Source organism: Pelodiscus sinensis, chromosome 27 (assembly GCF_052426305.1).
Source record: "Pelodiscus sinensis isolate ZL-2025 chromosome 27, ASM5242630v1, whole genome shotgun sequence".
Lineage (NCBI taxonomy): Eukaryota > Metazoa > Chordata > Testudines > Trionychidae > Pelodiscus > Pelodiscus sinensis.
This window is the reverse complement of record NC_143078.1, coordinates 17,745,275-17,766,661: the sequence shown is the minus strand read 5'-3', so window position 1 is coordinate 17,766,661 and position 21,387 is coordinate 17,745,275. Positions and strand designations below refer to the sequence as shown.

The window sequence follows — 21,387 nt, the reverse complement described above, 5'->3', positions numbered from 1 at the left end:
ACCCCGTGGGGCACCGGGGCACCAGTGTAATTACACCGTAGGGCCCCATGAACCCTAAGGAGGGCCCTGGCAATACTAGTAGCTAGGAGCAAATGCCCTGAAGTTCCTACCAGTGAGCTATGAAGCCTAGATCTGAACATTAACAGTTCATCCAGGACCGGGCTAGCCACCCTCTAGCCAGATGTGCCAAGCCGGTAACATTAGGAGAGACCTCACCTGCTCCTCCGCAGCCACTTCGATCCTGGTGACTGGAAGGGTCGGGGCGCAGATACACTGGCTGGTTCCGGGAGCTGGCCGTGGGACCGAGATTCTCAGCTAGTGCAGCGGCTGCACTGGCGCCTCCTGGCAGCTGATCCAAGCTGTGGTACTCAGCGGCCGGGCCGTGGGGTTAGCTCAGCCCCCAGCAGCGCAGGCTGCCACATATCACCAGAGCCCCCAGTCCGGGCTACCGAGCTGGTCGCAGCGCCTGGGACTGGCTGCGGGGGGCGGGGGAAATCAGCTGTGCGAGCAGGTGGGGAGAACGGGGGAGGAGCCCTGTGCCTGCTTATCTGGAGGCTGGCAGGGCGCAGCGCGCAGAGCGCAGCGGCTTGGAGAGGCGCAGGGCGGGGAGACTGCGGCGAGGTGAGAGGGCGGGGGGATCCTGTCTTTGTCCCCGTTAATCCGGCCAGGTGAGAGGGCGGGGGGGATCCTGTCTTTGTCCCCGTTAATCCGGCCAGGTGAGAGGGCGGGGGGGATCCTGTCTTTGTCCCCGTTAATCCGGCGAGGTGAGAGGGCAGGGGGATCCTGTCTTTGTCCCCGTTAATCCGGCGAGGTGAGAGGGCAGGGGGGGATCCTGTCTTTGTCCCCGTTAATCCGGCGAGGTGAGAGGGCAGGGGGGGGATCCTGTCTTTGTCCCCGTTAATCCGGCGAGGTGAGAGGGCAGGGGGGGATCCTGTCTTTGTCCCCGTTAATCCGGCGGGGGGGGATCCTGTCTTTGTCCCCGTTAATCCGTCCCCTTCCCCGCCGCAAGGCTGCTCCGCGCACCATCAGCGACCCTCGCTCTTCCGGGGCGCGCCGTTGAGCGGAGGGGTCTTTCCAGCTCTTTGGCCCCCAGACACCGGAGCGGGGTACCGCTCTCACCCCCTTCCCGACACCTAACGGGGATCCCACCCTGGGGCGCTTGAGGCTAAGCGCGGCCCCTCTCCGAGGGGTCACCCGGCACTTCCCGGGGCGCGGCCGGGGATTTCTCCCAGTCCCTCTGCTCTGGCGCTCTCGGTTTCGCTGGCTGGGGAGCCTGCCGGGACCGGCCCCCCCGCTCGGGGGCTGCGAGAGCGAAGATCCCGGCGCTACCCTGATCCGGCGCCGGGAACCTATTGCAGGGTTTGGGCTGCCGCCGCCCCGAGGGCTGGGACTGGGGCGCCCCCCGCCGGCACGAGCAGGGCCAGCGCTGGCGAGGCAACGCCGCTGGGGTCTGCAGGGAGCGCTGGGGCGCGTCGGGGCTCCGAGCGGGGCGCTGCGGCCGGCAGGGCGGGCGGTGCCCGGGCATGCCCCGCGGGGGGGGGGGGCGTTAGTCACACTCGCTATGAGGTAAGAGCCCGGCCCTGCTGCGAGGGCTCCGGAGTCACTGCCAGGCGCGCCCCGGGCTGGGCTTCCCCGAAGCGCCGGGCACAGCCAACCAGGAGGAGCCGTGATCCCGGTGCCGGTCCGAGCTCATGCGGGGCTGACTGCTGGACCCCCCCCCCCCCCGCGGCAGTGGCGGGCCCCCGGCGAGGCACAGCCCCGGGGGCAGTTGCCGCAGGTAGCTCGGGAGAGGCCGCGGTGACAGGGCGGGGGGGCTGGCAGCCAGGGGCGGGACCGGATCCGTGAAGGGTGGGCTGGAAGGTGTAAACGCGCAGTGGCTCCGCGCCTAGGCTGCTCCAGATGATGCAAGCGGGCTCCTCTCGGCAGGGAAAGCGTGTGGCATCGGCATGTCCCGGGAGGGGTCGCTGGGCGCACGGGGTGGCTTCCCCCTGCGTCCGGAGTGACTCCTCTAGCCCCTGCCTCTGGTGTGAACGAGAACGGGCATCCCGGCTCCTCTGTCGGGCTGGAGTGTCCTGGGCGATAAACACCCCCTGGTGGGGGACGTGGGGCACTGAAATGCCTGCGCCGCCCCCGCTCATTGCTTACCCGGCTAGTTCCTAGTGCTCCAACTGCCTGCTAGGCTGCGCTGCCTGACAGTCCAGCCGAGTGACCCCAGCCACTTCCTCCCTCCCTCGCCTAGAAACTGCAATGCCTGGCAGCGTGCTCTGGAGACCTGCAGTACATGGCCGCAGAAGGCTGAACTTTAAAACCTGTCCCTTGTGACTTCCTTCCCTGACTTGGGTGTATGGAGAGCACTGAGCTCCAGCCAGTCTCTGTGGAAGTCCTGCTGTCCCTTTCTCTTGCCATAGTCTCCAGCTGCCTCTTGAACCAGATCATGCTGTGATCCACTCAAGGGACTGGTAAAGATGCCCAGCTTCACCAGGAGCAGGTTCCTGAGCTAGGAACAGGCTCCAGGGGTGGAAGATCCCGAAGTGAAGCTGGAACACAGTGTGTTCCTCAAAGAATCCCAAACAGTACTGGAGCAAAATCGCCCCCTATGCTCCTCGCGCACACCGCTCGGCCTGTGGGGCAAATGAGGCAGCAGGGAGACTTGCCCAGGCAGCAAGCTCTCCGCACTTGGCGTGTGACTGATTCCATCCCTTTGCAACTGGTATCCAGCCACCTGTGGGAAATGGGCTTAGGGGAGTGATGACTCATGTTAGAGCAGTCAGGGTGCGCAGAGTCAGTGACAAGCTGTTTCACTTGCCAGCCCAGCTAGGTAAGCACCACCCTGGTGATCACAAACCTTACGCTGTATCTGCTACTTGTTCAAGTCTGCAGGACTCTTACATGGGTTCCCAAACTCAGGGGTGTGCCCTGCTGGTGGGGGTGTGAGGAAATCCCAGGGTGGGGCAAGAGGTGACCCAACCACCACCACCCGCAATCCCACCCCAAGTTTTGCTGCTATTTTGGGGGGAGTGGGGCATGAGGGTTTCTCAAAAAATCAAAAAGTTTGGGAACCACTAGCAGAATTGGGAACCACTAGCAGAATGTAACAGGACTTCCAAGAAAACTTCAGTGTATGAAAGGAAAGGAAAATGACTTTGATGCTTCTTAAAGTCCTCAACCACAACCCTCCACCCCACCCCACCCCACCCCACCCCACCCCAGTGTCATCTGACTAAGCGTAATGCTTCAGCCTACACTCCCGACTAATGTGAGGTGGTGCAGTTTGGGGCCTTGCTATGCCTGCAAGGGGCTGAGCTGCTTAATGCTACAAGGATAGCTCAGTGGTTTGAGCATTGGCCTGCTAAACCCAGGGTTGTGAGTTCAATCCTTGCAGAGGCCATTTGGGGCAAAAATTCATCAGGGATGGTACTTGGTTCTGTTGAGAAGGCAGGGGATTGGACTCAATGACCTTTCAAGGTCCCTTCCAGTTCTAGGAGATAAACAATCTCCATTATTAAATTATATTAAACTACTTCAGTCTAGGTAGGTATGATGGGAGGGGTCCTCCCAAAGAGGCTGTAGTCCAGCTGGTGGAAGAATTCTCCCATTGACCCAGCATTGTCTAGATCAGTGGTCTCCAACGCAGTACCTGCAGGAGCCATGGTGCCTGGTGGGGCATTTATGTGCACCTGCCGAAATATCTGTGCTGGCCCGGCGCGTGGCACGTGCGCAGTGCCGGCACAGGATGCGTGGGCAGCCCCACCCCCGGGAGCGCGGCACATGCGTGGCCCCACCCCCAGATGCCTGGCACGTGAGCGGCCCCGCCCCTGGGCAACCGGCAGCCACGAAAGATTGGGGACCACTGGTCTATATGGTGACTAAGGTCTGCTTTACAGCACTGCCCAGGGGTGTGGATTTTTCAGGTCCCTGACTGATGCAGTTATATGAACCCCGGTTCCTAGAATAGAGCAGGCCTTAGACACTGATTTAAGTCTAAGTCAGTGGGAGACATTAAGAGCACTCAGTATCTCTCAGGAGAGGGCCTTCTGCATTCTAATGGGTGTGAGTGTTTGCTTTTAGATGCATGAACAAGTTGAAACTTGTTACCTGCCAGGGCTTGTTTGGACATGCTGGAACTTGACTGCTGGCAGTGATGTCATTCCACTGAATTGTTTACAAGGGTGTGAACTGTCAGGCGACATGAGGGCTGATTTCTATTTTTATCTCTTGGCCTCTTCCTCTCTGGGTGAAAAGGCAGAAACAAAGTGGGATCAATAGAATATTATAGACAGTGAGACTATTAAAAGTTAAGGTTCAAGATATATAGAAGCCAAATGCCACTTAGTGCGAAAATCTCTTCCAGATGAATAGCACAAGGCTACATTGTCAGACTGTGTGAGGGCAGAGCTGAACAAACTATTCGCTGCTTATTACAGTGGTGAGAGTTAACTCTGTTACTGGAATACAATGAATTCTGTGTGGAATGAAACCCGGTTCAACCCAAACCATTTTGGGGGTTTTACTTTATAGCCATAAAGTAACCCTCAAACTCTTTAGCTCATGAAAATCTCTTTTCAAGCTAAGCATGTAAAATTCCTGAGCTATTTTGGTTGATTTGGTCTGCATTTAAAAAACAACTTTTCAGGGCAGAGAGCTTTGGCTGTAACTGCCTAGTTCTACTGCTAATAACATGGTGCTAGCTTTCTGCTCATGGGCTTGTTGTGACTGCCCTGCTGTGTTCATTGTGGGCTGGACTTCATATGCTGAGCTCTGTTCCTGTTCCTGTTGCAGTCAGGAGAAGCTGCAGGTCTGCCACATACCTTTCCATCAGGCTATATGGGAGTAGAAGAATGGTCTCTAGGCAGATCAAGGCCAAATGTTCTGTACATAGTAAGACGGTCCTGGCCTGCTCCAAATAGTGTGTAGCCTAAATAGAAAGACACAAGGTGAGGGAACTTATCCCCCTTTTACACATGGGGATCAATTCCCCGATTAAGTATGAGCAGAGACAAACTGGACAGATGAGTCCCAGTTGATGGCCACAGGCCATCAAATAAGAATGTGGATGAATGGTATCGCACCTTGCCCTTTTAAACCGGTCTGCTATGTAACGACCAGCTGCAAAGGGATTCTTTTCTAACATTCTTTTCTTTCCTGCATGCCCACATCACAGGAGGGAGGGGGATTAGGATCCTTTGGGGACTTTTTTTGTGGACAATTGGCAACTTTCTTCACAATTTACCTTGAATGTATTTCTTGTTCCTAGACCAAACATGACTTCTCCTTGCCTCCATCCACGAAGCCAGGATGAAGTGGCTGTGGATGTGGGCAGTTGCTATCCAACAGCTTGATCAAGGGCATTACCAAAATGGACACGCTTGCAGCTTGTTCAGCACACAGTTTCTTGCTGCTATATTCTGGTACTCGGATTTAAGGAATCCACTTCACTTCCAGTTGGTTTTGTCATCTGCTCATGCATGGCTTGGTCTCATACAAACTTACAATTTGAATTCAGGTCAATTCTGATGCCCTCCAAGTTGACATTGAGGGTTTTTTTAAGGTTAAATAAGGAGGTCTGGTTAGTGAGTGGCTTAGCATTATGCTGTTTGCTCAGTCAAGTGCGCCATGCTTCCAAACAACTTTTCTAGCCCCTTCCTTGGGTTTGAAATACTCCTTCACCAGCGGGAAAGTGTGAATGGCTGACTAAACAGCATACTTGCATAGCTCCATTCCACCTTCAGCCTCCTTCCCAGGAGAAAACCAGATGGGAGATGTAAAAGTTAGTGTTGGGTTAACTGAACCCACTTAGGCCCTGGTGGAGGCATGCCAGTCCCAGAATATTAGAGACAAGCTGTCAGGCAACACCTCTTATTGGACCGTAGGGTTTGAACCTAGGACTTTGAGCACTTACACTCAAAGATTAAGTCCTGTAGCTGGGAAGCAGTGGCAGTCTCAGGCAGACTACCACTAGAGGGAGACGAGTACATACTCCTTGGATGAATCACAGTGCCGTGCATATAGTCGGTGACTGCTCAGAGCTGCATGCCGGGGTGGTCCCAGAAGATGCCATGGACCTCTGATGGCTAATTCACTTAGTAAGCTAACTACTGATCGGTTGCACTGCAGCTCAATAACCATGTGATGCTCATTTCCCTTACAGTTGGAAATATGCCTCTGTCACAGAGCACCATCCGGCAGACCCCCTGCAGCAGGAAGCTCTGCCGAAACCTCTTTGGCCCAGTGGATCATGAACAGCTCCAGAATGACTTCCAGGACTTGATGAGAAGACACCTGGAAGAAGCCCAGCACAGATGGAATTTTGACTTTGAGATGGAAACGCCCCTGGAAGGTGAATTCAAGTGGGAGAGAGTCCTCTCTCCTGACGTGTCTCCTGTTTGCCTGCCTTCCCAAGCCCTCCTGAGCTATGCGAAAGGTAGCGATGGGGAGAACCACCAGAGCTCTCCAGCACTTAGGATTTCCACAAGAGACCTTAATGTGGCCCTCTCAAAGGAAGCAGGGCAGCTGGGGTCTGGGTCCCACCTGGCCAGCTCCGCACGATGCGTGAAACGAAAGCAGACCAGCATAAAAGGTAAGGACATACGTGCTTGTCCAAGTACCCCCGTAGTACCAGACCAAGAGTCCTGAATGTCCGTGACCAGCCCAGTGGTATCTGGGGTGGCCTGGGACATTGTCACTGCAAGTGCTGGTGCTTGTCTGCTTTCCTGTTCATGCTGCAGCACTGCCTGGCGGCTCCAGCTGAGAGGGGATCCCGCTGTAGCAGGTGTTAAGAGCTGCTGGTGTCGAAGAGGCAGTCTCTCTACCCTGAAGAGCTTGAGGGTGGGGGGAAGAGGCCAGTGTTCTCTGCTTGTTACAGCTGGGGAAAAATCGGAATGATTTCATATGGGGTGGCTGGCCAAGCTGGGATCCAAATCGGATTGGTCAGGTCCTCACATGACTGGAGCAGATAATTCAAACCAGCATCCCACTGCCTCTCAGCCAAATGGGACTTGTGAAAGCCCTGCCCAGATGAGCCTTTAGTCGCTAGCCAATCCTTAATCTTGCCAATACAGATGCCTGTTGCTCATACAGCTCCTCCGGCCATGGTTTGTCGGAAGGGCTCGTTCACACTCCCTAAGCAATCTCAGGCATTTCCTTCCTCTCTCCCTCCAGATTTCTACAGTTTGAAGCGGAGGATGGTCCCTGGCAAACCAAATCCATGATGCAACAGCACAGGTTCTGCCTCCATGTGTGTCTTGGTTAAGGCACAGTCTTCAGGCTGAGTCTCCAACCACTGGCCCTCTGCAGCTCTCCAGGAAGGCAGCCTCTGTCGCCCTCAGGGCAAGGATGCCTTAGGGACTGAATAAAGCCTGTGTCAGGACATGGCTGCAGGAAGACTTCTCTTGGGACTTAGTTCCAAGCCTGCTCCTGCACTGTACTGTACAAGCTGCTCCCTGCAGCTGTCTCCTATGCTGTGATGTAGCATGTAGAGTCTTATTTATAACTAGGTCTAAGAGTCTAGCGACCCACCTGCGTGCAATGTGTATTGTAAAGCTGCTGTTGAAAGCGGAGAAGGGCTATTTCATTACCTCCTTCTGCAGGCCTAGGAGAAGGGGGATAGATGCTGGAAACTGAGGCTGCTGGGCAATGCTTGGCAACAGTGGGGGGGGGGGGGTAGGAACTACAGGAGCAAGTCTCAACCCCTCCCCCCTGCCCCCCGAGCTGCTCCACCTTCCCCCTCAAGGCCCTAGGGTAAATGTGGTGGGTGAAGGAGAGGCCTAACCCCTAAGCTGCTGTATTATACCCCCACTGAAGTCTGATGTACAATAGCCTAGTTCTCCAGCAAGGCTCTGGCCCAGGGCAACTGATCCTCACATCCTGGGGTTGCTTATGTGCATGTCCTTCCCAAGCCTTGCTCCTGGGGCCAGGAGGAAGCAGTGAGTGCAGGGGCCTGCACTGGTCAAAGGCTCTCTGTTGCTGGGAAAGGAATTGGGATGGTGGGGGAGGGAAAGGAGATGTGTATTACCCATAACACCAGCAGCCTTGGCTGCAGGGCTACTTGACATTTAAACTTAGCCCTTTGCTTGCTGGCTGGAGGACAGGCATCAGCTCCAGTGGGTGAGTGGTTCCCTGGAAGTACAGGGGGGCGGAGGGGAGGGGCCGTGGAGGGTTAGACATCCCTGCTAATGTCAGTCCGCCCAGCTCCACACCGGATGCACCCTGAACGTAACCAGATACACGGCCAGCTGGCTGTGCTCATGGTGAAATGCTTCTCTGTCTGATTCCAGCACTCGCATCAGAGCAGAATGCCTTGCCTTGCCACTAGGCCCCCTGCTCTTCAATGCACTGCTCGCTCCCTCCTGTGAGAATTCCCTTCCCACGAGCCCCTCCACAAGGAGGGGTGAGCTGCTGGTCCCCCCCCCATGGCACAGCCGTGGCAAAGCTAGCTCTCTAAGGAGACTCACTGCATGTTGTGATGTTAGAGGCTTGGGGCCAGGCTCTGCCCTGACCGGCTGTGATCTCGCTGTTAGATGATCTAGCACACAATCAGCAGTTCTCAGGCACTTTCTCAGTGCTAGGTTCATCCCCTCTGCAACTGGCATTGGATTCTAACCCTGCAGCGGGCAGCTCCTGGCCAGGGGATGGACTTGAGCACAAACCCCTTCCTGGCAGCACTTTGCGTTTGGGGGGAAACCCAGCACACTAAGCGCTAACACTTGTCTCTAAGAGGCTGCTGCATTTTGTGGAGAAATCAAGCTCAAATGTGAGTTTGATGAGTAAACATTGTGCACAAATGAAGTTGGCTTGTCACCTGTTGTCTTTCATTCTTTGCCTGTGGTGAATGGTGGGTGTAACTTCTGAATAAATTCGCTATTAATCAAGCCTGCAGGAGGAGAAGGCAGCTGCTGCCCCAGGGCCTGGCCATACAAAGGAACAGCGGCCAGAGCCCCAGACCCTTTAGGGTGTGTCTACGCAGCACGGCTTAACTCAAAACAAGCTACACAAATTGAGCTGTGTCAATTGCGTAGCTTATTTTGAAACAGGGAGTGTCCACACAGCACTTCCTTGAAATCCAGCCCTCCTCCTCCCCCCATGCAATGAGGGTTACAGGAGTAGGAGAAAGGAGCCCTCCAGCAGGAGAGTCTTTTGAAATAACAAACGGCCTGCGGGGATGAAGTGAGTTCACAATACGGCCGCTGGAGCAGGGGCTGCTCAGTGCTGCCCAAGGCTGCTGCTGCTAATGCAGCGGGTCCCTTACCGTTTCCAGGAAGGTCAATTCAGGGGCGACCTGGTACCCAGGGGACGGGTTCTGTTCTGTGCTATGGATGGTGTGACTGGAGCTCTCTGGCCCAGACCAAGCACAGGGCCTGGAGGATAAATGCAGTAAGCAGTGGGAGGTGCTCTGACACACAGGCCTGGCTTACGCAACAGCAGTGGGACAATGCGGGGCAGCCTAGACTGCAATAACTGGAGGTGTCTACCCTTACATGCCATCCTGCTAATGTCACTCCCCCATGATGCTGGCCACCGCCTCCTCGAGAGGGGTCAAGTCAAGGCTAATGCAGCTCTATGGCTACTGCGTAGCCCTGGTGCCTGCTCCAGGCTTTCTGCAGCCGCCCCCCCACCACACAATCCATACATGCCCTTGGGGAGGAGCTGCACCCTCCAGAGCAATGTGGAGACATGCACAGGGTGCCTGTGCCTAGACATAAGCTGGGTTGGCTGCCTTTGTGGGCGTACATGTGGCCTGAGGCAGTGTGGGGCATGTCATTATTAGTGGTGTAGGGAGGGCAGTTGCCCCTGTGCGCCACACTAGGGGGGTACCAATTTAGTCCCCTCCTCTCCCCGTCATCCCTCTGCTCACCTGCTCCTCCTCCACCCACTGTTGCTGCTGACTGGAGCCTCCTCTCTGCCGGCCAGCTGGCTAGTGCATGCAGGGCCCGGCCCAAAACTGGAGGGGGCGGGGGAAGACGCGGTACAAGCTCCCCACTCCTTCCAGGGTCAGGCTCAGCCATGCGCCAGGTTTGGGGCCCCACCACACGGGGGGTGTGCGTGCAAATTTTGCCTTTGCCCCCAGGTGCATAACACCCTCACTACGCCTCTGATTATTAGATCCAATTTGCAACATGGCCATAGCTGCGGAACAAATCCATGTGCTGCAGTCAAACCCGGCTCACTGAAGCCCCTGAGACTCCCTCGGTCACAAACAAGGCACAGGCCTTACTCGCTGCCCGTGTGACTGAGTCCAGATAATCAAGAGCTGCTCTTCTAAGAACTTTTCCCACCTACAAAAGGTTCAGAACGAACCTCCCCAGCACCCACTTCGTTCCATGAGCATGCCAATGAGGGCCACGCTCTCTGCTGGAAATCAGCCTGACTCACACATAGCAACAGAGCTGTGCAGACTGATGCCAGCCGAGGATCTCGGCCCACAGATAATTTGTCACCCTGTCCCTGCTGCTACAGAACAATGGTTCCTGTGTTTAAGTCCCAGCTTCCTTGGGGGAAGGAATTACATTGAGGGCTTTGCCTTTCTTAATTTGCACCCCTGTGCTCCCCACGGACTCATGGTCCCCTCTCCTCATGTGTTAACAACCTTCGCATATCTGCAGAGCACTGTCACGCTGCCCCTCAGCCAGGCTCTGCAAACTTAGCCTTTGCAATCCTTCCTCTACACCAATACCCCCCTCCCACTGACTGTCAACTCCTCCCTTGCAGGCTGCCAGCACATCAACTGCTCAGTAAGCTTATGTCTAAACTTGCCCCCTAGTTCGGACTACGGAGGCAAATGAAGCATACCGAAGTTGCTAATGAAGCACGGGATTTAAATATCCTGTGCTTGATTAGCATATTCGTGGCTGGTTGCCATTTTAAAATGCTGGTCGCCCGATTTAACTTGCCGTGTGTAGATGCGGTAGTCCGATCCAAAACCCTTCCCTTGAATTAACTCCTCGTGCAATGAGGACTGACACATCATGCAGCCTTCTGTAAACTCTATGCACGCAGCACGCTCTAGCACTGACACTGCTGCAACAAGGACCAGGAATGTGTGTCACAACCTTCCCATTGTGTGATGCCATCACACTAAAGTTCCCCTCCTCCACCCTGTGACCTCTCTCTGGGTCTCTACATGCCCCAAAGAGCTCCAGGAGTTGTCCAGATTTTAAACTACCTGCAGCTCACCATTAATAACAATTAACACGCTAAGAAAGCCGCTTGCAAGCAGGCTTTGCAGCTGGAGGTAGGCCCTGGCCAGTGAACTCCTGCCCTACCTCTAACATTACTTCAATCACTGCACCGGTAAGTGCGGAAGCTTGGCTTTGATCTCCTAACTGGGGAGGAAGACAGAATCTGCTGGACATTTCCAGTTCTGTGCAATGGTTCTGGGGACATTTACATTCGGTGCACCCACAGGCAGCCCAGGACAATGCAAAGCTCATGTTCCAGTTAGCTCAGCTTTGGAGAGAAAGAATCAGTGGTGGGTTCATCTCTAGGCTATTGAATAACTCAGATCTAGGAGCAGGGCTGTCCTTACCCTTACACTGACTGTTCAGCTGCGTAGGGCACCCAACAAATTGGGACACCACAGGGTCCACCCACCTGCCCCTTCCTATCCCTGTTCCGTGGCTTCACGTCCTCTGGAGAGGATAAGTGACAAAGCCTGCCCGACCTATCAGAAGAACACCAAAGCTGTCAAGAGCCATTCCGGTGGGAATGAAGCCATTTCCCAGGCATGTCTCAACCCCAGGTCTACTGTCAGTCTTTGAATTTACTGTGCTAGTTGACAGGGCCTTAGTTTAATAAACTAATAAAAAACATTTCATTAGTGCATTGCTGAAGATGATAAAATGACATCTCTAAAAAATCATCATTTCCCTCCCCCGCCTGCCATCGGGCACAGGCAGGGCCGGCTTTACGAAGTGCGGGGCCCAATTTGAACCGTTTTGACAGGGCTCTGGCAGCCGGAATTTTTTTGTTGACCAAAAAATCCCCCCCAAAAAAACCCCACACATTTTGGTTGAGCAAACACACACACACACAAATGAATTTTGGTTGAGAAGAGAAGAGAAGAGAAGAGAAGAGAAGAGAAGAGAAGAGAAGAGAAGAGAAGAGAAGAGAAGAGAAGAGAAGAGAAGCACACAAAGAAACAAGTGACAGCCCCTTTAAATTCCCAGCTACATGGCAGAGTCCCGCCTTCCAGCCAAACCAAGGGGCCAACTCCCCCTCCCATGGCACACAAAAGCTGCCGCGCTCCTCTTCTGGGGCTGACGCCCCCTCCCGCAGCACACCCGGCACACTTCCAGGTTTAGGGCGTGGGGCCCGATTCAGGGGAATCGGGCGAATCAGCCTAAAGCTGGTCCTGGGCACAGGGACACCAGTTTAATGGTACTGTGAAGGGCCCCATCAATCCTAAGGAGAGCACTGGCTAACAGTCATGCACTGGATGTGGCAGCTTAATTCTGGTCTCTGAATAAAATAACACCTGGCACTTGCCTTTTCATTGCCAAAGTACTTTGCACACAGCATCAAAGGCAGTGGCTCTCAACCTTTCCAGACTTCTGGACCCCTTTCAAGATTGGTCTTGGGTACCCCACATTTCACCTCACTTAAAAAGGACTTGCATACAAAATCAGACATAAAAATAACCAAATTGTCAAGGCATGCTAGTACTGAAAAAATTTGAACTTTCTCATGTTTCCTATATAATTATAAAATAAATCACTGGAATATAAATACTGTATTACATTTCAGTGTATAGTAGATAGAGCAGTATCAACAAGCCATTGTATGAAATTTTATGTAGCCTATGCTTCCTGGAAGACTTCTACTTACCTCCAGGGATATGAAAACCACTGATCTAAGCCACAAAACCTCTGTACACCAGAGCTGGGAAACCAGTGACACTGACCATTCTCGTTTCCTTTCTCCCAAAAGCGGCGAGGAGTCCTGTGGCACCTCGCCGCTTTTGCAGATTCAGACTAACACGAACTTGCATACAAAGTCGCTGATACCTTCTCCCAAAGAACAGGTAAAAGGTGAAAACTAAATTAGATTTTTTTTAAATCCGGGTTAGTAATGGCAGGTAAGGAATTTCAAAAGAACTTAAGACAGTTAAACATTTCAGACTTAAAGGGTGCTTAACTCCATTTGTGCCCTTGAAATTCCCAACCAGAGAGTACATAAGGGGCTCAACCAAAAACCCCAGAGCTAAAGACATCAGGACTGCGTGGGGGGTTGAAAATACAGGCAAAAGCCATTTAAATTAGAATGACTGACACAGCACCCAAAAGCATGCTCCTGCCTCAAAGCACTTACAGTCTATGGGCCAGATTTTTTAGAAATTCAGCAGCAGCTGCCTTTGTGGTTTGTTCCCCAGAGGAGCTGAGAACTTTGGAGAATCTGGAATCACTCTCGCTGTTTTATACCAAGAGTGTCCCTTTAAAATATCATCTTTCTATCTTAGGGTCACGAAGCTCAACAGGAAATGCAGGGAACTCTAACAGCTATGTGTAACCTAACAGCGGAAAAGTGAGTTGAGCAAGAGAAAGAAAATGACAGATCACGCCCACACCAGGTTGATGAAACGTAACAGCAGAACAGCCCCCTTCCTTTGTACTTACAGTGCCAAACTTCCAGGAAGAAACAGGGGAACCAACTCACTTCAGAGAAGTTGCCTGCACTTTGCAATGTCTGGGCCCCCTCCCACAGGCACGTCTGAAAGGTAAGTGCAGTTTACAATTTGGTTACTTTTTTATTCCTGAGGCCAAGTTACCCCATCCGTTGCAAAACCCTGAGCTGATCTACTCTTTCATGCAAACAAATAGTTCTCATGTTGCTTAAAAACAAAAGAAGTTTGTCCCACTTGGCTCCCAATTTGACTGAGCCAGGGCTGGATTTTCTGGGGCACGGGGCATTTCCAAAAATCAGGCCCCAAGTGGAAATGTTTTGATCTTGACATTAATGGGCTCATGTGAGCATCTCAGACGTGCTGCAGCTCAGCTAGTGCACGTCTTGCTACGTGAAAACCCCGAGTTACAGCCAGAGATGCCAGACCCACTCTGCTTGTTAGCTCAAGAGGATTTCCTCAAGAGTGTCCTTTGACTTGCTGTCCAGGTAGGTTTCCTTTTAGGGATGGAAAAGGTTAACTGGTTAAAGGGTGCGCATCACCTGTTAAGGGTGATACTTACCAGTTTCACTTAACCACTAACCGGTGGGGGCTCAAGTAGGAAGGCAGGGGGCTGTTCCAGTCCTGCGGGGGGCCTGCCATGGACAGAGGAGCAGCGGTGAGCCCAGGAGCCACACAGGCAGGGACTGCTCCGATCACCTGTTGCTGAGGGCAGGTCCAACCCTGGCCCTGGCAGGCAGGCAGGCCACTCCAGCCCAGCAGGGCTGGAGAAGCCCCCTCCCCAACCATGTCCCCTTTGGTCAGTTAATTAGTTGAACTTAATGTTTAACCAGCAGGTTCATGAGCTGGACGGAAGGGGTGAGAGGCAGCTCTGAAAAAAACAGCAAGAGGACCGCAGCCTGCCACGGACCTCTTTAGAAACTGTCCCTGTGGGGAGAGAGGAGGGGGAGAGGAATGAACAACTGATAAGGAGACTCGGGAGCTGAGCACAACACCAGCACTGCTAAAAGATTCAGGGGGAGGTGAGGGGCTCCAACAGGGAGTGGCCAGAAACTTCAGCTGGTGGCTGAGTACTGTTCACTCAGCCCCAACACCCTTTGTTTTGCTGAGGGACAGAAGGCCAGATGCCAAGAAAAGGCAAGTGGGACTTGTACCATGGCCCCTAAACTGCAGGATAGGGGGCAGACCAGGGGTCTGGGACCCAAGAGTGGGACTGACCCTGCCACACCAATTAACCAATTAAAGGGGATTTTTCATCTCTACTTCCTTTGGGCTGTTTGAGCCCTCTGTCTGAAAGTCTGTTCCAGAAGCAGATAAGTCTTTGGCCTGCTCACTGGCTTCCTGGGTACTTATCAACATCTCCGCCTGACCCTTGCAAAACACACAGCACACTGCCATTAACGTTCCATCTCAGCATCACGTCCCCCTCAGTGTGAAATGGGTAACTTCTCTACTTCCTGTGCAAATCTCATTTGTCTAGAGCAAACAGGGAAGAACAGCCTCTGGGGACAGCGGCAGGCAATAAAGAGCTGGGTGCTGGCTTGCATTCAGAACCTCACCCTCCATTCAATTTCCCTCTTTGCCACAGACGTCCTATGTGACTGTGGGCACATCACTTATGCTGAGATAGTCCAAGGGATTTAGGTGCCTAACTCCCATTGAAACCATAGTCTCTCTGTGCCTTGGGATACATCTTTGCTGCAAGTAAAACCCTGTGCCACGGAGTCTAAGAGCTCGGCTCAACTGTGTAGGGCTTGTGTGAGGCTGAAAATAGCAGGCAGAGAGTCCCACCCAATGTGGAACCTGGGCTCTGAGACCTTTGTCTCTTGTCTGGTGTTGGAGCCCAGACGCCAACCCAGGCGGGAATGTCTGTGCTGCTGTATTTTTAGCAGAAGCCCAAGTCAGTTGACCTAGGCTCTGAGACTTGATGATGTTGGGCATTTTTCTGTAGTGTAGATGCATCATTAGTTCCCCCCATACAAAGCAGGGATAATTATAATGACAAGCTCTCATCTAGCACTGTCCAATGTAGGTTAGCAGGCCTGCCGACAGGCGGTAAAAGGGGCAACTGCCCTGCGCTCCCAGCCCTGAGCCCCAGGCCCTTTAAATCCATGCCAAAGCACCACGTGGCGCACCCCAGGCCATGCTGAGGGATGGGGGGGGGGCAGCGCACCATGATCCAGGCAGCGCTGAGGAGTGGCAGCTTGGCGAGGCTGCTGGCTCACCCGGAGATCAGTATCTTTATCGCCATTTTACAGCTGGGGAACAGCTCTGCCCTCCCACACAGGGAGGCATGAGGCTAGCATATCAAGGAGTGTCAGGGAACAGCGGTGAGGCCTTCTCACGGGGGCTGCTATTAAGATCACAGTGCTCCAGTGGAATCCAAGACAGAGGAGCTCTGAGCAGACAGATCTGGAGTCTCCAAAGCCACAGTTTGGCCAATACTGATGCACATGCTCGAAGTATCTTTGCAGGAGGGGGCCCAAAAAATGCTCTCTCAGAATTGAGGGTGAAGCAGGGGTGAAAGTAACTTAAAATTTCTTATAGGTACTGTCATACTGGGGACTTGCGGCAGGGGCTGGTGATATAACAGTACTTGTAAGAAATGTAAGTGTGGGATGGAGTGCAGGGGGCTCAGGGCAGGAGTGTTGGGAGCGTAGGGGGTACAGGTGTCAAGGCAGGGGATTAGACTTGGGGGGCCCAGGATGGGGGGAGCTCAGGGCTGGGAATGTGTCCACTGCGCTGCCTGGCCGGGGTGGCAGGGACTGCGCTGCTGGGCTGCCCGAGCTCTGGGGCTGGAGGTTGGGTGCACTGTGGTCGTGCCACCCAGGGGCTATGAGCGCTTGGTCAAGCTCACTGGGGTTAGGCTCTCACTGCCCCTCCCTGCTCCTCACTGTCTGGGGTTGGGGCCAAGGGCTACAAGGGGGAATAGTTTGGGCTTCTGCGGGGGAAGGGGCCAATAGGCTGCACATGCCGAGCACCAGGTCTTACCCAAATAGGGCGGACAGCAACATCCATAGCCCTGCCCCCAGCCAGCCCCTTTCTTGCCAGCACCTCACAGTGGGGCACCCCTGCTTACTTTCACCTATGGGAGCAAGCCACATTCTATGTACTCTTTCCCATATCTCAGAGCTGCTCTTGTCACTCCTGTTTCAGGATGGCTCAGAAGGGTGAGGCATGTAGGAGGGATTCAAGAAGAAGGATACACGCTAACTGAGCAAAAAATCACAGCACCATCAAACTGGGCAGAGGCTTAATCACAAGGGCTTGGGTTTCATTTACACTCAGTCCCCACTCTGGCTGGAACCCCTGAGAGTAGCCACTGTGAAGAGGGGCTTCCTTGGCTGACGCAGAGATGGCAAAAGGACTCTGTACCAGCCGTGTTCCTGGCGCGGCAAAGGGTGGATTGGGGGTGTGGCAGGTGTAAACTTCACTATGACCCCTTCCCCAATGGCTTAAATGAGAATCAGGCCCTCAAACCACACCATCTTCCTCCGGTAGCCCTCATGTTTGCCATCTCCTCCCGTTCAAGCCAGTCTAAAGCAGCCATGGGCAACCGAGGCCAGTGAGTGGCTGCACAGGTGGCCTTCCTACATCCCACAGGGCTGCAAGATTGTCATGACTGGGCAGTTTGCTCACAGTGCTGGAATACCTAGAATGTGTGGGGTGTGCCGGTTGAACCATAGCGGGGCTGTGATTGGCTGCAGAGGGAGCACCCGGCTCTCACAGTCAGTGCTGGGTGTAATCAGCACCCCCCTCCCTGCACGGGCCCTGGCTTTACGTGTGTGTCACTTTAGTAACACCAGGAAGAAAAAAAAATGTATATGGAAACCAGCAGAATTTGGCAACCCTTTGCGTAGACAACAGTAACACAACGTCTTGTAGGCCACATGTAGAACCCCACTGTTGCCCACCACTGGTCTGAAGTCAAAGTCAAGGACCATCCCTAATTATCCTGCCATAGCTAGCACACAGGTGGGGGCAGTAACAGTGAGCTTAGTCAATAAAGACACCAGGAGATCAGCCCCTTGGTTTGGCGTTAACTTTCCGTTTCAAATCAACCTGACAAGCTCAAGGGAAACTCAGCTCAAACTGCTACATATGGACTCTTTTGGGGAGCCGAAGCCCGCAAAGTTCCATGTGGACTTTCCCTGCCGTACCTACTCTCGTATTCACCAGTCTTGGGATGTCTGGTGTTTTTCTTACTGCCTCCATCTCAGGTTTTATTTTTAAAGTACATTTCTAGCCCTGATGGCAGCTGTGACTAGCATGGAGGGAAACGTGACCAAGTGTGCCTTACGCCTCTCCTAAGATAATCAAATTTACATATTTACAAATCTCTTGGTTTTGAAGCCAATTTCCTGGCCTGACTCATAGGTTGTGAACTCCCGCAAGAGGCAAAGCTGTGTTCATTTCACTGACACCATCTGGTCTGCCAGTTTCCCTCTGAAGCCTGACCTAGCTCACCTAACAGTTCATGAGCCCAGCAGAGCTCACCTGTCCTCAGTCATCCATTCGTACAGCACTCTCATTCACAGCGTTTGAAGAGAGAAACCTAAAAGGGTTTTGGGCAAGGAGACAAAATCAGGGACGCTTTGGATACGTCCACACTGCAAACAAACCCACCTCACAACAGCAAGTCACAGGGCCTGGGTTGGCTGCCTGGGGTTTGCGCTACCTGTCTACAAACAGCAGTGTTGTTATTCTGGCCTGAGCTTGAACCCAGGTCAGAGACCTTCCCCAGGTTTCAGAGCCTGGACTCCGGCCCCATTGGGAATGTCTACTCTGAGGTATTTTGCCTCTCAGGGCACACTCTGCACGTCCAAGTCAGTTGACCTGGGCTCTGAGACTTCATAGAATCACAGAATACTAGAACTAGAAGGGGACTCGAGAGGTCATCAAGTCCAGTACCCTGCCCTCACGGCAGGACCAAGCACCATTTAGACTATCCCTGATAGATGTCTATCTAACCTGTTCTTAAATATCTCCAGAGATGGAGATTCATAGAATCATAGGCCTGGAAGAGACCTCATGGGGTCATCAAGTCCAGCCCCCTGCCCAAAGCAGGCCAATCCCAACTCAATCATCCCAGCCAGAGAATTTTGTCAAGCCGAGACTTAAAACCCTCTAGGGATGGAGATTCCACCTCCTCCCTAAGTAACCCATTCCAGTGCTTCACCACTCTCCTGGTGAAATAGTTTTTACTAGTACAGCTGGTCCCCGACTTACGAACGAATTACGTACCAAACACTTGGTCGTAACTCGATGTCTTCATAAGTTGGACCCCATTCATTTAAATGCAGCCGCGCTGTTCATAAGCGCAGATCGCGTTCATAACTCAAGGACTGGCTGTAATGCGCTTAATGGGAGTTGGTCATAACTACAGACGGTCATAAGTTGATGCATCGTAACTCGGGGACTGGCTGTATCCAACCTAGACCTCCCCCACTGTAACTTGTGACCATTGCTCCTTGTTCTGCCACCTGCCACCACTGAGAACAGCCTCTCTCCATCCTCTTTGGAACCTCTCTTCAGGCAGTTGAAGGCTGCTATCAAATTCCCCCTCATTCTTCTCTTCTGCAGACTAACTAAGCCCAAGTCCCTCAGCCTCTCCTTGTAGGTCATGTGCTCCAGCCCCCCAATCATTTTGGTTGCCCTCCACTGGACCCTCTCCAATGTGTCCACATCCTTTCTATAGTGGGGGGCCCAGAACTGGACGCAATACACCAGATGTGGCCTCATCAGTGGAGAATAAAGGAGAATAATCACTTCTCTAGATCTGCTGGCAATGCTCCTCCTAATTCAAACTAATATGCCATTAGCCTTCTTGGCTACAAGGACACACTGTTGACTCATATCCAGCTTCTCATCCACTGTAACCCTCAGGTCCTTTTCTGCTACCTAGTCAGTCGATCCCCAGCCTGTAACAATGCTTGGGATTCTTCCGTTGAACCTCATCAGATTTCTTTTGGGCCAATCCTCTCATCTGTCTAGGTCACTCTGGACCCTATCCCTGCCCTCCACAATGTATTCCAGTGTTTAACCACCCTGACAACTAAGTTTTTCCTAATGTCCAGCCTAAACCTTCCTTGCTGCAGTTTAAGCCCATTGCTTCTTGTCCTATCCTCAGAAGCCAAGGAGAGCAATTCGTCTCCCTCCTTCCTGTGACACCCTTTTAGATACTTGAAAACCGCTATCATATCCCCTCTCAGTCTTCTCTTTTCCAAACTAAACAGGCCCAATTCTTTCAGTCTTCTCTAATAGCTCATATTCTCTAGAACTTCAGTCATTCTTGTTGCTCTTCTCTGGACCCTCTCCAATTTCTCCACATCTTTCTTGAAATATGGTGCCCAGAACTGGACACAATACTCCAATTGAGGCCTAACCAGCGCATGACTTCTCATGTCTTTCTCACAACACTCCTGTTAATGCATCCCAGAAGGATGTTTGCTTTTTCTGCAAGTGTCACACTGTTGACTCATTTAGCTTGTGGTCCACTATGACCCCTAGATCCCTTTCTGCAGTACTCCTTCCTAGACAATCACTTTCCATGCTGTATGTGTGAAATGGATTGTTCCTTCCTAAGTGGAGTACTTTGCATTTGTTCTTATTAAACTTCATCCTAATTACCTCGGACCATTTCTCCAGTTTGTCCAGATCATTTTGAATTCTGACCCTATCCCCCAAAGCAGTTGCAACCCCGCCCAGCTTGGTATCATCTGCAAACTTCATAAGCGTACGCTCTATGCCAATATCTAAATAATAGATTAAGATATTTAACAGAACTGGTCCCAGAACAGTCCCCTGCGGAAATCCACTTGTTCTGCCCTTCCAGCAGGATTGTGAACCGTTAATAACTACTCTCTGAGAAGGGTGCATAACTGGCTGGATAACCAATCTTATAGTAGCCCCATCTAAGTTGTATTTCCTTAATTTATTGATAAGATCATGCAAAACTGTATCAAATGCCTTACTAAAGTCTAGGTATACCACCTGCACTGCTTCTTCGAGTGCTTGCTTATGTCCATTCCAGTAGGTGTGCACGCGTCGCGTGCATGGTTGTTGGAACTTTTTTACCCTTAGCAGCACCAGTTGGGCCAGCTGGGGAGCCCCCTAGAGTGGCACCGGCATAGCCGCGCATATATACCCCTGCTGGCTCCAACCCCACTCAGTTCCTTCTTACCGCCCGTGACGGTGAACCGGAACGTTGGTCTTGCTCTGACAGACTGCCCTTAGCGTTAGCTTATCTTCTGTAAATAGTTATCTTTGTTAAGTGTTTCTTTCTTATTCATTAGTTAGGTCTTAGTATCTTCCCTCCTCCCCCGTGCAGGGGAGGAGGGTATGCCAGGGCCTCAGGGCTTCAAACCCTGCAGACGCTGCTCTAAACCGATGCCCTGTGGTGACCCTCACAAGGACTGTCTAAAGCCGTGGTCACCAATAGGGTGATTGCGATCGACTGGTCAATCGCGAGGCCTCGACCAGTCGATTGTGAGGTGTCCTGCCCGGCCCCTCCATTTTCCTCCCACCCCCGAGAAGCCCCACTACCTACCTCAAATGAAAACAGAGGTAGTGTCGGCTTCCCGGGGATGGACAGAAGTCCCGGAGCTTAGCGCCACTTCTGGTGATTCCGGAAGTGAGATAGCTGCTCTGCTGGGCATACTGCGGGAGGGAGCATTGGCTCCGGAGGAGGAGCACAGTGACTTCCCTGCACAAGAGGGATGAGTCAGCCCCGGGGCAGGCATGCGCGGGGCTTCCTTGCGCCGGTGTTGGGGGGG

The 21,387-nt window shown here is 52.9% G+C and overlaps 2 protein-coding genes across 9 annotated transcripts in view; both read left to right on the top strand.

The window, feature by feature from the left end:
• Nucleotides 1-533: 533 nt before the first annotated feature.
• Nucleotides 534-8,784, top strand: CDKN1A (cyclin dependent kinase inhibitor 1A). Of its 3 annotated transcripts, XM_075910568.2 has the most exons (4): nucleotides 1,656-1,777; nucleotides 5,255-5,408; nucleotides 6,149-6,577; nucleotides 7,159-8,784. In XM_075910568.2, exons 2-4 carry the CDS (start codon nucleotides 5,357-5,359, stop codon nucleotides 7,206-7,208), a joined length of 531 nt encoding a protein of 176 aa, XP_075766683.1. In that variant the 5' UTR covers nucleotides 1,656-1,777; nucleotides 5,255-5,356; the 3' UTR covers nucleotides 7,209-8,784. The 3 variants fall into 3 exon arrangements, with proteins under 3 accessions (XP_006125354.1, XP_089629680.1, XP_075766683.1); XM_006125292.5 differs by lacking the exons at nucleotides 1,656-1,777; nucleotides 5,255-5,408 and adding an exon at nucleotides 534-621; XM_089773554.1 differs by lacking the exon at nucleotides 5,255-5,408 and having other exon boundaries at nucleotides 1,582-1,780.
• Nucleotides 8,785-13,290: 4,506 nt separating this feature from the next.
• Nucleotides 13,291-21,387, top strand: part of RAB44 (RAB44, member RAS oncogene family) — a 34,640-nt gene continuing 26,543 nt past the window's right edge. For 3 of the 6 annotated variants that reach the window (XR_012897926.2, XM_014574690.4, XM_075910566.2), the window contains exon 1: nucleotides 13,291-13,708. Coding sequence is in view for 5 of the 6 variants with exons in the window: in XM_014574690.4 (XP_014430176.2) it covers nucleotides 13,539-13,708 (170 nt within the window). In the remaining variant the exon portion in view is untranslated. The remainder of the gene's footprint in view (nucleotides 13,709-21,387) is intronic. The other 3 variants (XM_014574689.4, XM_075910563.2, XM_006125290.5) reach the window with 3 other exon arrangements.

Excerpts from the sequence above, each read along its gene's own strand:
- CDKN1A (XM_075910568.2), top strand. The coding sequence starts at position 5,357 with ATGGACACGCTTGCAGCTTGTTCAGCACACAGTTTCTTGCTGCTATAT. Across the intron at positions 5,409-6,148 it reads TTTCTTGCTGCTATATTCTG|TTGGAAATATGCCTCTGTCA; the intron begins GTACTCGGATTT and ends TTTCCCTTACAG. Across the intron at positions 6,578-7,158 it reads AAAGCAGACCAGCATAAAAG|ATTTCTACAGTTTGAAGCGG; the intron begins GTAAGGACATAC and ends CTCTCCCTCCAG.